The sequence below is a fragment of the Gouania willdenowi genome, chromosome 13 (genome assembly GCF_900634775.1).
Source record: "Gouania willdenowi chromosome 13, fGouWil2.1, whole genome shotgun sequence".
NCBI classification, from domain to species: domain Eukaryota; kingdom Metazoa; phylum Chordata; class Actinopteri; order Blenniiformes; family Gobiesocidae; genus Gouania; species Gouania willdenowi.
Window position 1 is genome coordinate 38,463,783 of NC_041056.1, and position 14,759 is coordinate 38,478,541.

Consider the following 14,759-nt stretch of genomic DNA (forward strand, 5'->3'; position numbering starts at 1 on the left):
GTCATGATGTAGATCAGAGACTCTCTGGGGAACTTGCACTGACAGACTCTGAAACCAGATTAATGCTTCTGATGCGCAGCCGTGCGTCAGGCTGCCATGTGGAGGTCTGTGTTATTGTAGGGCTACTGTGTTGACGTGACACAGAACCATGCTTAGAAAACACTTTAGTGCTCAAATGTATTGAAAAACAGTTGCTCTGTGAGTCCGTGGACAAGTTGGCCCTTTCCAGACAAGCGCATGCGCTGACTGCAGTGTTTGCTCATGAAACATCCTGTTTTGGTCGGCTTGTTTCGAAATTTCACTTTTGGGCTTTTTTCTGTGGCGGGAATTTTGGTGCATCACAAATCTCATGACACCATTTTTCATGTTGGTGCTAACTGCAAGAGCTCACCCTAAACAGTGCTTCTTAACCTGTGTTTGATGGAACCCCAGTCAGTCTCAGAGGTTTAGCAGGGGTCAAGACACAAAATGTCCATGATGAACTAGCTTTTTATTGATAGATAAATTACAGTAACAATGTTAAGTGTTATTTTAATCGACAGTGTTGAACAAAGCAAAAGATCGGCCCATGCTTCCGTGTGTGTCTGAATTAAATATAGAAGAAATCATAATCTTATTTATCTAATAATGAAACGTTAGGTGACTGTACTGATGAATCTTGCAGACTTCAGTTCCTCCAGTTGGGTTGAGGACCACTGCGCTAAATAGTGCATCCGCAAACTATTTTACATGATTTTTTCCATTTTAATGTTAAATTTAACATTTTAATGTTGCTTTTGGCACATTGCTGGTACGTCCAGCTTCACTGCATCGCTGATAGCTCACACTGACGACACTTACGCAGTTAGATAACATCATCGTTATATTCATCATATGAAGTACTCTCAAAGATGCCTCCATACTGTGGAGCAGCTCATTGTTTCCAATGTAGTTTCCTTATTTAAAATGGAGATTTAATATCAACTATAATTCTACTCTTCAGTATTTTTCACTCTGCCTTCTTCTACCGCCTGAGCGCACACAGCTTATTTTTCCTCATTGACAGTGGACTGTGACTGCGTCCTTATCATTTATACTGGGTTCATATCAATGAGGCTGAATTAATCCTTCAAGCAGAATGTCTGTGTTTAACTGGAACAGAAATGTGATTTCTGGAGTAGTTCACTTTGAAAATGTTTACTTTTCATGCTCAGATATTTGAGTAAATCTGAGCATGAAATGTAAATATTTTCAGAATGAACTCGTCCAGAGAAATCAAGTTTCATTGTCCCTCTGTCACTCGTGCGCTGAGAGTTCCTCAAACCCTAAACCTGCTGTCAGCATGATTTTTTTTTTTTTGTGTTAAAGACACAAGATGTCAAAAATGGTGTTGTGCCCTTTAAGACATAATTGATCCCACATCCCATCACCAGCATATTCTGGTTTCCATTTCTTTAAGAATGTCGGCCTCATTTCTTAAATCCTAATGCATTGTTTTATTGATGATTCACAGCCGTCTCATGTTGATCTGAGCGTAAAATGTTCAGTGTTTTAAATATATTTTCCAGTTTGGAGGGAATACATTTAATACATTCCATTATTTTATTTTTTTTTTTTTAAAACAAACCCATTAAAATGTATTGCATGCTTGAGTTTTAGACCAAAAAGCAAGCCTGGATCTTCACACAGGCCAGGGCTGAAAGACCGCACTGGTCTTTCAGCCCTGGCCTGAGTGAGTGTTCGATATGGACGAGGAGAGAAAAGTTTTCCTCAGCTCCTGAACACTAACCAGTTTAGTTTTGTGCTGTTTTTGTTTTAATTTTTTTTTTAAGGAAATCTGCATTCCAGTTCCCACCCACACACTATGTGACCAAACCAGCTTAAAGTCAGCTCTTCTAAGTCAGCACATCAGCTCTTGGAAAAACATAGTCCTTCCAAAAGTCTTTATTTTATTATCATAGTTATAAAAAAAAAAAGCTTTTTAAAGTTTGATTAGTGTTGCCGACAAAAACACACACTAAATTGTATATCTCACGATTATTTCTGCTCTAAACTACATTTGAACTTCACTTATTAAAAATACATGAGAATCAACTCTTATATTTCCTTTATTTTAAAGGTTTAAAAAAATCAGATGACGTAGTGCAGGCCTCATTGAAAGTTACATTTTCACTCAAAAGTTTGTTTTCTTCTCCTTTGTAAACACTGGGTTTATTGACATTTTCTGAAAAGTTTGGCACATTGCATTGTGGGGTGTGGAGTCCTGCAGACAGATGCACAGAAGTTAAATGCACAAAATTTTTCCCAAATGTCAATAAGAGTGTTTTTACAGTGCAGATTAAAACAAACTTTCGAGCGGCAATTCCAACCTTTTCATTTATTTTATCTTTTTCGAGCAAATGTTTTTTGATTTATTGATCTGTTGGTCTCCAACAACTTTAACGATATGTAGACTTGGTGAAACAAATGTCCAAAAGTAAAAGTCTTACTGTTCTTTCTCACATCTTCATCATCGCAGAATAATTGGGTGCCTCGTCGAGGGGACCAGGGTCCCAAAACCATCGACCAGATCCACAAAGAGGCAGAGATGGAGGAGCACAGGGAGCAGATGAAGGTGCAACAAGCCATCATCTCCAACAAAAACACCGGCGGAGGCCCAGGAGGCCGGATGGGTGGAGGCGGTCGTTCAGGCCGGGGAGCTCCTCCTCAGGATGAAGGCTGGAATACTGTACCCATCAGCAAGAACCGACCCATTGACACCTCTCGTCTGAGCAAGATCACTAAAGTAGGAGCGGGATTGGAGGGTTACCATAACAATAGACCTTCACTATATCAGCAGGACGCAAAAACCACCCCGTGTTGAGTTGTTTTTGAATAAAAAAGTTTTCCTTTCAGAATCCTGTTCCCGACTTCAACAATCAGTTGCTGGCCCCAGGAGGTAAAGGCATGTGGGGCAGTTGGGGCAAAGGTAGCAGTGGTGGCTCCAGTGCTAAAGCTAATGATCCTGGTAGGTCTCTCTGACTGCTTTTTAATTCATCAGCTGCTGATGTATTTATTACGTCAAGAGTTAAAGTGTGTGGGTCACCATTCCCAGGCCCAGACTCAGGCAGCCGTCCTGCCACCAGCACTCTGAACAGATTCTCAGCTTTGCAGCAACATTCTAGGCCATCAGCAGACACGGACAGAAGAGTTCCTCAGCGGTAAGGAGCATCACCATCTCCTGTTACCTCTTTGTTGTTAAAGGGTATCTGCAGTGAAAATGTGTATAGCAAAAAAATGTGTGGTAACACTTTACTTGAAGTTTTATACATAAAGGCTGACTTTACGCTGTCATTATTATGACATGACACCTGTTACGAGCATGAATAAGGTGTCATTAAGGCTGTCATCCACTCCTTATGTGATAAAGTGCAGCATCCAGGTTGTATGTTAGGAGAGGATTAAATATCACCTTTCTCACCAAATACCTGCTTCTTGTATGCGGCCCTGCGCTGACTCAGCATGCAAAATTAGCCTAACGGACAGAGCTGTTGATACCAACAGAAACGCGGCTGTGTAGTTAAGTGTTGGATGTGCAAAAATAGGGCGAGCGACTGTGATGAAAGCTGCGTGAAACGATATCTGTCCATCATTTTTCCATAAGTAAATTAGAGGGAAGAATATGGTGGTGATGTGGTTATTGCCATGACAGCCATTAGGGATTCAACGGTACAGTTTTCCCACGGTTCGGTATTCATCACGGTCTTTGCGCCACGGTAATGGTACGATTACGTCAATCAAAATATTGAGGGAAAAAAATCGCATATGGATTATTTTCCAAAATCTTTCAGCCCTAATAAATATATATATATATATACACATACATATATATGTAGCACCCGTAGTATACCCTGTAAGCAGAAACGTAGTAGTGCTCTGAACAAGTATGTTTACAAGCTGCATTGAAAAACTTTATGTGAAGGAATTCTGTCGGTACCGCGTTGTTTAGTTTAGCCCATTAGCTTAGCCTATTAGCTTAGCCCACAGATCCCTTTCATAGCAGCTCGGCTTGAAGCGGTCCTGCATACCACAGAATTTCATCCAAACAAACATTTTAAGTGTATGTCTTGTACCGCTATTATGGAGCCAACGTATGGATGACTCTGACTTATTTGGCTTAGATGCGCGAAGGAAATGTTTCTCTTGGGTTTTTCTCTTGTTGTTATAGCAACCATTGGCTTTACACTCATTGTTCAACCATTGTTCAGAAAAATATCCTGTCCAAAATGGCGGCTCTCCATAATTTATGCTCGACGGTATAAAATTGTTCTAAAAAGTCTTTTTAATGTGTTCTTTTCATAAAAATGTGTTTATTGGTAATACATTTTGCTATCTACAATTTTACTACAGGTACCCTTTAATGCTGACAGTTTAATATTTGACAGCTAGGGGGAACACTACTGTTCTGTCACCTGTGAGGTGTTTGAAGAAGAGTGATTCTGATGTCAGTTGATGGTGTGGCCTGGTAATAAAAAGTTGACTGAACTAAACGTGCAGTTATCTTTAGGACTTTTCAACCTGTAGCTACAAACAGGTAGAATGTCACTGGTTTACATAACTCATCTTGCTCTCCAGAAACAGCTCGAGTCGAGAGCGCAGCGACCGCTTTGACCGTTCTGAGCGCGGCAACGAACGCTTTGACCGTTCTGAGCGCGGCAGCGAACGCTTTGACCGGCGAGACAGCCGCGACCGGAACCAGCTGCAGGTCACCAAGCGCAGCTTCAGTCGAGAGAAAGAAGAGCGGGTCCAAGACCGAGAGCAGCGTGGCCCGTCTGACGTCGTGCGCAGGGTGTCGAGCACGACCGAAGACAAAGGTAGAGGAAAATGATTGTGATTGTTTCTGAAATCTTAAACTGTCTGTGCACACACATGAAAAAAACTCTGAATGTCATTATATCCATATATAGAAACCATTTAAAGGGAACAAATTATACTAATTTTTCACCTTTTAAAACAGTTCCCTGTTGTCTAAATTGGGGATTCTCAACTGGTCTCACCCTGGGACCCACATTTTGCCATTAAATCGCAACCCACTTTTTTTTAGAATTCAGTCAACAAAACTAAGCTTTTCAAAAATAGCTGTTGAAAACACACATAAATAATGTTTTTTAAACATAAATCTATGTATTTTCCTGAGCAACATGAATTTCACAGCATGCCTGTCAAAAGAAAAGTTTCTTTCAAAATAAGACAAGTCCAACTTGAGAGACATTAAGTATTTATTTATTTTTGACTAGCTGTCCGCGACCCATCCAGTACAGGTCCGCGACCCAATTTTGGGTCCTGACCCACCAGTTGAGAATCGCTGGTCTAAATGACATATGTGTACTGGGGTTTGGTCAAAACATCATATTAATCAAGCAAAAGGGAGGTTTAAGACCCTAAATTTAAATATTTTGACTAAAATGTGAAGAGTGGGACTCGGATCAATCAACTACATGACTTCATACCTAATCATAGATGTATTTAGCATAAAAAAGTGGTTTTAGGGTGTACTTGATTTTTTTTTTTTTCCTTTCTGTGCGACCAGAGAAGGGGGAGACTGCTGCCATGCCCCCACTGCCTCAACCCACCACCAAGTCTGCCTTAACTGAGGAGCAGGTGGAGCAGAAGGCCACAGCCATCATTGAGGAGTATCTCCATATCAAAGACTTGAAGGTGACTCATCCATTCCAAACTTTAGGAACACTTTCCAGTGGGACACCATTGGGACACTTTTCTGTAGACAGTGATGTGTCGTTAGTGTCGTCATGGCTCATGGAACCGTTGTGTGTCCCAACAGGAGGCCGTTCAGTGCGTGAAGGACTTGGCCAGCACTCAGTTGCTCTTTGTGTTTGTACGAAATGGTCTGGAGTCGACGCTGGACCGCAGCCCCATGCACAGGGAGCACATGGGCTTATTGTTTCACCAGCTCATAAAGACTGGCTCCCTCCCAGCACAGCAGTACTACAAAGGGTCAGTGCCCCCCCAAAGTCCCCCAAAACTCAGTGTTTTCATCCAGTAAATCAAGAAATCTTTGGGCTGTTTTTGTTGTTTAGTTGTTGTTGTTGTGCATTGTTTACCTTCGTCCAGTTACCGTAATTTTTCATTTAAGGAACAGGGAGTCTATTGTCTTAAAGGAGAATGATTTATAAATGTTGATGAAAGATGCTTTGGTAATGATTTTCTCCTGAAGAAGACCTCTGCACGAGATTGTCTTGGTCTCTCTGCAGGAGACTGTGTCTCTATGAAGGCACAAAGGTTAGAAGCAAATAAGGAGAAGAGTTGGTTGTTTGTTGTGAAGGGCCTGCACCACGAAGCATGTACCATAAGTATATCCAGGATATCTCTCCATAAGCGGGCTTCACCTAACCAAATATTCTTCGTCAGAGAGCCCCTGTCCTACGTAACAGGATATAAACACGTTAACTTAAGACGGGTGATTTCAAAGACACTACGTGCAGCATCGGACCAATCACATTCATGGTTATGGAGAAACACTGATGTAGAGAAATTTGTCACAATTGAGGAATAATTCAGATGAAAAACAACACAGTTGCTGCAGCATAAGCAGGAAGAAAGGAAGACAGACAGGAAGCTACTGACGCTGTTTACCTCTTCAACCCCAACAGACCCGCCGGCGGGGGCAGCCCCAGCTTCCGTGACTCTCACGGGTGTTAATGTTGTAAAGAATGAATGAAATGAAATGAAAAACTGTAGCCAACCCACATTCAGAGCAATAGACCACAGCACACACACCAGGCCATTCTTTTCAAAGAGGGAAATGTGGACAACTCTGCAAACTCAGCCTTTTTCCTCCGCTGTGAGTCACAAAATAAACACAGAGCTCAATAACAAAATCAGAAAATAGCCAGTGGAAAACGTCAGCAATGATGCCAAATTGTTTTATCTCCAATGTGCATTTTTTGGGCGGACTACAGATTTCTGTATTTATAACTTAATTTATCGTCACTCAGTATCATATTTTTTCAAAATTTCACATCATCTGTAACCACTGAGGGTCTTACTTCAATCTGAACAACAATAAGGCAGATTGGTCATGGAGGTACCTGTATGTGATTTTTGGTGAAAAGTGGCTGGGGCTTAAGAGGTTAATGCGTAAAAGTGTGAGATTATACAATAATAATCCATGGAATGATGAACGGACAATGCTCTGATCAGTTTATCTTGATTTATCTTAATTACTGGTAGTCCTCCTTAATTTATCACACACACACTAGGATGAGAGCGCATGTTCTATTTTAAGTTTCTGTGTATTTGACCTACAGAGGACAGTGAAGGGTTTGCTTCCTTTGTTCAGGCTGCAGGAAATTCTGGAGGTGGCCGAGGACATGGCGATAGACATCCCTCACATGTGGCTCTACTTGGCAGAGCTGATCACTCCCATGCTGCACGAGGGAGGCGTCCCCATGGGAGAGCTCTTCAGGTGCGTCCCCGTCTGTCTACACTTTCTATGGCTCTGATTGGAATGTTGTCAAAATTAGATTATGATTTCAATACTCACTCAACGATTGAGAAAATAACAATTGAGAAAAAAAATTATATATACAGTATATATATATATTTTTAATGCATATATTTATTTTCTAAATAAAACAAACTTCCACAATTTAGGATATCTACAAAGAATTATGCTTGGTCTCATGTCATGCTATTTTTCACACATCTCCATTTGTTCTAAGAACCCCAAAAACATAGTATTTGAGGTTTTTTTCCCCCAAATTCGCCTGTTTTACAGAGTTTTAGCCTCTGAAAAGTCACTTTCTGAGCAACTCTACACAAACAGGCTGATTTGCGGCCTGCTTATGCATATTCATGAGTGGGCGTGTCTATAGACGGGACACTGACTTCCTCCTCTCCGCACAGTGACGTAGGACCAGAGGACTTTGAGCATGTGTATGAAGCCCAAATAGCACTTTTATGATGTTTAAAGCACAGAACAGTTGATTTAGCTGAACATGGGCCCTTTGAGTTGTTTAATGCAATGGTTCTCAAACTATTTTGGCTCAAGTCCCCCTTTTTCTGAATCCATGTACCCCCTTTGTCTGACTACAACATTTTGCTTAGAAAACTATTTTAAAACAACGATAGAGCATAGTGATGGAATGAACGAGTGATAACACATTTTAATAAATCTCATTGTGTAAATAAGTGCAGTGGTTCCCAAACGTTTTTGGGTCGTGACCCCATTTTGATATCAAGAATTTCTGGTGACACCCCAAAGACATTTATTTTCTAGAATTTGTTTTTGATCATGTTTGAGCTCAGATGTTTTTTTTTACTGCATTTTAGTTGAACTAGATTTATATAAAATTTTGTATATGTTTTATAATTGTTGTTGGCATTATACAACAGTTTAAAACTAGCTTTGCAGCGAATACTGACATATTTACAGAAATGTTCATTATGTCTCTGTCAAAGAAACTAATAAATAAATACTTTTGACAAAGTGAAAGTATAGAAATCCAGTTCTTTAAAAGTGTTGTTTTAATCTAAAAAAGGAATAATCAATTTAAAAATTCAAAAATCTATTTTAATTTTTCAGAAATTTCAGTGACCCCATTTAAACTCCAGGCGACCCCTCATGGGATCCCCACCCCAAGGTGGAAAAACACTGATTTATTGGCTCCTGAATAGAATTATTTCTATAGTTTTTTTTTTTATCATTTCCTGTCATCTCAGGGTGGAACGCTTCTCTCTCAAGTACCCCCTGTAATGCCATTGCGTACCCCTAGGGGTACACGTACCCCCATTTTAGAAACCTGGTTTAATGCACCCCCTTTTTTTCCTAATGAAGACACTTCTAATGCACTATTGCATTTGTTTACAAAACATACTTTTTTCCAAGTTGCACTTTTATCATTCTTAAGTGTTCAAAGATGATGTTTTACAGTGTTTAATAATACAGTAAACTACTACTACTACAGTTTTCACTTCCCTTTAAATGTTTTTTATTTAAATGCTACAGTTCTGTGTCATATTTAGCAGTTTAGTTGTAGTGCACTGCATTTGTTTACAAAAGGAAACATACTTGAATAATATTTTAATTCATACTTCACACCTTTTATTTACAGTATTTGCATGCAAATTATATTTTTTTTTGTGCAAAAGTGAACATACTTGATTTTATTGTTTGAATGATTTTATTTATGTTTAAAGAATATATTTTACATGGTTTTGTACAAAAAAGAAAAAACTATTTGTTTGGCAAATAAATAAAAAACCTTTGAATAATCGTGATTTCAATTATGAGAATGTGTGATGGTAAACTTTGTGAACTGTTTGGTCCTCAGTGTGATTTCAAAGCATTTGGTTCCTCTGAGCCGAGTTGGAGTCCTGCTGGTCCACATCCTCACTTTACTCTGCAAAGAAATGGTCAGAACATCATCAATAAATGCTGTTTTTCAATCAGTTGTGGATTCGTCCTTTTGACGACTGCGTCTTGTCCTTAAACAGAGCCATAAAAAGGCAGGGACAATGTGGAGGGAGGCGGGGCTCCAATGGAAAGACTTCCTACCTGAAGATGTGGACGTAAACAAGTTTGTGACAGAAAAGGTGAGATGTCGCTTCAGTTTGATTTATTTGAAACAACCTAACAAAGAATTATTGTAATAAATGGAAGAATTAAACTTCTATCACAGCTTTTTATTTAGATTTTTTTTTTAAAAAGAGTTGAATTCTGAATAACATCATTGAATGCATTGAATGAATAGTATTAATGAACTTGATCCGCTGTCTGTCTGCAGAATGTAGAGTTCACTCTTGGCGACGAGTCGGAGTCGGAGAAGAACAAAGAGCAGCTGAGCTCTGCAGAGCTGAGCAAACATCTGGACAAACTCCTGAAGGAAAACGCTGACAACCAGAGGATCTCTGACTGGGTGGAGGTTTGTATCTGCTCCACTAGGAGTGATCACTGAAGATGAATGAACATCTGCAGCTGGACCTTTCTGTTCTCATTGGCTGCTTTTCACTGACATTATCAACATGGTTTTCAACCCCTTCTCTCTGCACACGGTGCGAGTGGACGTAGTGTCAATAATGGCTGAGCTTCAGTCGTAAAAATCTCAGCTTTAGTCAATAAAACATCTGTTAACAACGTGATGTTAACGTCATCCCTAGTTATTACAGTGGTTGTAAAATCACAGCACAACACGGAAGCAGTTCTTTAAAAAATCCATGAAGAAGAGTGACGTTAACGTTGGTGTCAGTGCCCGATCCTTTCACAGACCTGATCCTTTCACAGACCGGATCCTTTCACAGACCGGATCCTTTCACAGACCGGATCCTTTCACAGACCGGATCCTTTCACAGACGTGATCCTTTCACAGACGTGATCCTTTCACAGACGTGATCCTTTCACAGACCGGATCCTTTCACAGACCTGATCCTTTCACAGACCGGATCCTTTCACAGACCGGATCCTTTCACAGACCTGATCCTTTCACAGACCTGATCCTTTCACAGACCGGATCCTTTCACAGACCGGATCCTTTCACAGACCTGATCCTTTCACAGACCGGATCCTTTCACAGACCTGATCCTTTCACAGACCTGATCCTTTCACAGACCTGATCCTTTCACAGACCTGATCCTTTCACAGACCTGATCCTTTCACAGACCGGATCCTTTCACAGACCGGATCCTTTCACAGACCGGATCCTTTCACAGACCGGATCCTTTCACAGACCTGATCCTTTCACAGACCGGATCCTTTCACAGACCGGATCCTTTCACAGACGTGATCCTTTCACAGACGTGATCCTTTCACAGACGTGATCCTTTCACAGACCTGATCCTTTCACAGACCTGATCCTTTCACAGACCTGATCCTTTCACAGACCTGATCCTTTCACAGACCTGATCCTTTCACAGACCTGATCCTTTCACAGACCGGATCCTTTCACAGACCGGATCCTTTCACAGACCTGATCCTTTCACAGACCGGATCCTTTCACAGACCTGATCCTTTCACAGACCGGATCCTTTCATAGACCTGATCCTTTCCTTCACTCTTCTTTGTGGATTTTTACTGGACTGCTTTCATGTTGTGTTGTGGGGTTTGTATTCGTGTCTGCTTTCGTTTCGTGTTGTGTTGAACTATCGCGATATTTTACCAAATTTATGTTTTTCTTATGACCTTACTATAAACGTAGATGATTTCCCCTTTTTGTTACTGTCTGTCCTTCTGAGATCATGTGTCATGCGTTTGTGTGTGTGTGTGTGTGTGTGTGTGTGTGTGTGCATGTGTGTGTGTAGGCTAACTTAGACGAGCAGCAGACGTCCTCCAACACGTTTGTCCGAGTGCTGATGACCTCCATCTGCCAGTCAACAATTTCTCGTAAGTGACCCTCTGTCATCATTAATGCTCAAAGTGCTCATGACAATTTCTTATTTATTTGTGAGTCAAATATTACAACGGTTGATGGTATAGAATCATTGATGAAATGGGACCCATTACCCCGTACGTGTCATGGGGGGCGCCAGGGGACCCCATTTTTTAAATGACTACTCCTCTGTTAGTTCTTCTTAGATCGGAATGCAGTTTGGTATGAATAAATATGTTGAGATGCTCGGAGCCCCTTTTTTTAAATGAGGCCCCCCCCCCCCCCCCCCCCCCCCATTTCTGGTCATTACCAAATGTATGGGAACATAGTCGTGTGATATATTGTTTTAAAGGTAATTCAATGTAGATTATGATTATGCCACACATGATTCAATTAGATGCCTTTTTCAGTAATTTCCATTAAATTTGTTTTCTCATTTAGTTGTGAGTCAAATATTGCAACAGTTGGTGGTCTTGAATGATTGACACATACCAATATATGAATGTGCCATTACTCTGTATGTGCCATGGGGGCGCCAGGGGGCCCCATTTTTTAAATGACTTCTCCTCTTATAATGCTTGTTGAATCAAGCTGTAATTTCTCATTGATATTTTATAAGCGGATGTCAACACCCTCTAGGAGACCTTTTTAAAGGGGCTTTGAAACGATATATCACACAACTATGTCTTATCACAACATAGTCGTGTGATCTATCGTTTTAAAGGCAATTCAACGATTTTACGTTGTGCAATTTCATTTGTTTTACTTGGTGGAACTGAGACGTTTCACTGAATTCTTGTGAATGTGGTACGTGCTATTCGGCACGGGCCATAGTTCATCAGAACTTGTTTTTACTATGTTCAAGCTATCTTTTTTAATATTTTAACCTATTTTCATCACTTTTTCTTTCCATATTTTTGCTAATTTTACTACATTTCTGCTACAATATTCCCATTCTGCCACTCCTCCATTTAATATAAATTCTTTTTCTGTACATTTTTTCCACTTGAAAGATGTTTTAAGCATATTTCATGCATATTTTTGCCAATTTAACCCCATTCACACTTTGTCATCCCCATTAGTTGCCAGTTTAAACTAATTGTTCCTACCTATAAAATTGTATTACTCCAAAAACAGTTTTTTTTTCTTCATGCAGATGAGAACACGTGTAAAGTGATTGAAGATCAGCTCAAACACAGAACCAAACTGCTGCAGAAATTCTTGAAGGACGAACAGTTGGAGCTCCAGGGTGTATACGCCCTGCAGGCCCTGATGGTGGAGCTGGAGCAGCCTGCCAGTAAGAACCTTATTTTGGTTGGATTAACTAGAAAACTACAGAAATACTGCTTGGAAATATGTTTCTATTATTGTAGTGATTTTTTTTTTTTTTTTTTTCAATTTTTTAATAATGAAGACATTTAGGACACAGACTTTTCTGATCCTAGGGCTGGGCAATATATTGAGATTAAAGATATATCTATAAATTATATATGTAATTTATCTAAATATATAAAGTACAATATTTTGTAATAAAATACTCATCTTAGGAGTTGCTGCTTTCGCTACTTTTTAGTAGTTTTTGCTGCTGATTTTAATGTTCTTATTGATTTTTAAGCTGTTGAATGTTTCTTGTTGCACATTTTGATCATGTAAAGCACATTGAGTTTCTTTGTGTATAATATGCATTATACAAATAAATGTGCCTTGTCTAGAACAGCATGAAAATCATAGTTAGATGAATTTCTAAATGCGTCCTAACCCTAAACAAGCCAAACTACAGAGCTCACTCACACGTGCTGTCCCTTCTAGGAGAAAATGCATGAAGTGTCACATATTGGTCAGCTGTTTGTTAATAAAGGTGCCTGTGTGGCATTTTACATCAACACATCTGTAAGACTTTGAGTTGAAAATATAGTATATCTCCATTTTGAGATTATTATATTATATTCTGATATGTGTGTGTTCCTCCTCCTGTAGACATGCTGCAGAAGTTCTTTAATTTGCTTTATGATGAAGACGTGATCAAAGATGAGACCTTCCTAAAGTGGGCGAACAGCAAAGACGCCACTGAGCAGCAGGGAAAGGGCGTCGCCCTCAAGTCCGTTACCAACTTCATCAAATGGCTGGAGGACGAGGCGGAGTCCGACAACAGCTAGGGCTGAGCGGACGGAGAACCCAGTGTGAGGACAGTGAATGTTCCGTGGATTATTCAGAACCGTCTGAAGCCACAAAATATTTCTGCATCAACAGAAAAAAATCAACAAAAAAAAAAGAAACTTCTTCAACTGGGAGAGATTTTATTATGGATCGGACCGATCGTGTTCTTCAGTTTTGAGTTTTTCTTTGTTTCTACACAAATGAATGTCTTATTTGAACGTGAGTATTACATGATGATGATGATGATATTGAGTAGTTGTAGGTGAGGATGGTGAGCAGCGTTCCAAGCTGTTGGAGAAACTGTCACGTGCTTTTCTTCAGTATTTTTTGACCTTTTCAAAGGCTTGTTCTCACTACAGCAACGCTTTGAAACGGACAGTCGTGCTGCTCTGCTCACATTTCTATTTTTATTGACCAGTGTGGCTCCATGATGATGACCACATGTAGAGGAAACACTTTTTGTTCCCAGTGCTTCTGACGTTGGGACGCTTGGAGTGTGTTTTATAAGAAAATAGAAAACTACAAAGACAAGGTGAAGAGCTGCTCACGGACGTCAGACGACGCTGAAGCTACGATTTATGGACTCGAAGATTTTACGTGGAATTTTTACGAGGAGAGAAGGATGAACTGAGCATTTTTTTGCTGCTGGGGGGTTCGTAATGATGCCTGGAACCCCAGCCCCCCACCCTTGGCACACACACACACACACACACACTGTCTGTGTGTGTGTTTTACTCTGCTTCACTAAACTGGCAACACGGCTGCACCCAACGCGAGACGCTATTTAACACGATGACGTTTAAAGAGTTTAACAATAAAAACCTTAAGGCCTTGGTTGCTTCCATGAGTGAAATATGTTTCATTTTTCAGGAGATATGTGTAAATATCTAATGAATAGTTTGGGTTTCTTCTCCCCAAAGAAGAAACTCTAATCTAACCCCCCCTCGGTGACAGTTTATCTGTATTTATATTTAGCTCTCCTCAGCTGGCAGAAGGTGCTTGTAATTATCCAACCTTAGTCATTGATTAGTTTAATTGAAAAACAAAAATGTAAATACTTTTTTGCTTTACTTTATTAAAAAAACAGATATTTAATTAAAGAGAATATTGCCTCTTTTCACATGCAGAACTGGAATAAATAATAAAGATTGTTGCAAATATGATGTGTTTGTGATTGTTGTGTTTGCAGCGAGCCCAGCTTTTCTTTACTTTTCTACTTTTTTGTGGTCGGTCAGTCTGTCGTGTACCCATGCGTTTTCT

The 14,759-nt window shown here is 39.9% G+C and overlaps 1 protein-coding gene across 9 annotated transcripts in view; it reads left to right on the plus strand.

The window, feature by feature from the left end:
- Window positions 1–14,332, plus strand: part of eif4g1b (eukaryotic translation initiation factor 4 gamma, 1b) — an 89,337-nt gene extending 75,005 nt beyond the window's left edge. For all 9 annotated transcript variants that reach the window (XM_028464079.1, XM_028464077.1, XM_028464081.1 and 6 more), the window contains 13 exons: window positions 2,498–2,764; window positions 2,875–2,986; window positions 3,074–3,179; window positions 4,594–4,832; window positions 5,549–5,676; window positions 5,801–5,973; window positions 7,319–7,444; window positions 9,312–9,393; window positions 9,475–9,573; window positions 9,765–9,902; window positions 11,275–11,356; window positions 12,499–12,639; window positions 13,320–14,332. In XM_028464079.1, the coding sequence (XP_028319880.1) occupies window positions 2,498–2,764; window positions 2,875–2,986; window positions 3,074–3,179; window positions 4,594–4,832; window positions 5,549–5,676; window positions 5,801–5,973; window positions 7,319–7,444; window positions 9,312–9,393; window positions 9,475–9,573; window positions 9,765–9,902; window positions 11,275–11,356; window positions 12,499–12,639; window positions 13,320–13,498 (1,872 nt within the window). In that variant the 3' untranslated portion in view covers window positions 13,499–14,332. The remainder of the gene's footprint in view (window positions 1–2,497; window positions 2,765–2,874; window positions 2,987–3,073; window positions 3,180–4,593; window positions 4,833–5,548; window positions 5,677–5,800; window positions 5,974–7,318; window positions 7,445–9,311; window positions 9,394–9,474; window positions 9,574–9,764; window positions 9,903–11,274; window positions 11,357–12,498; window positions 12,640–13,319) is intronic.
- Window positions 14,333–14,759: the final 427 nt, after the last annotated feature.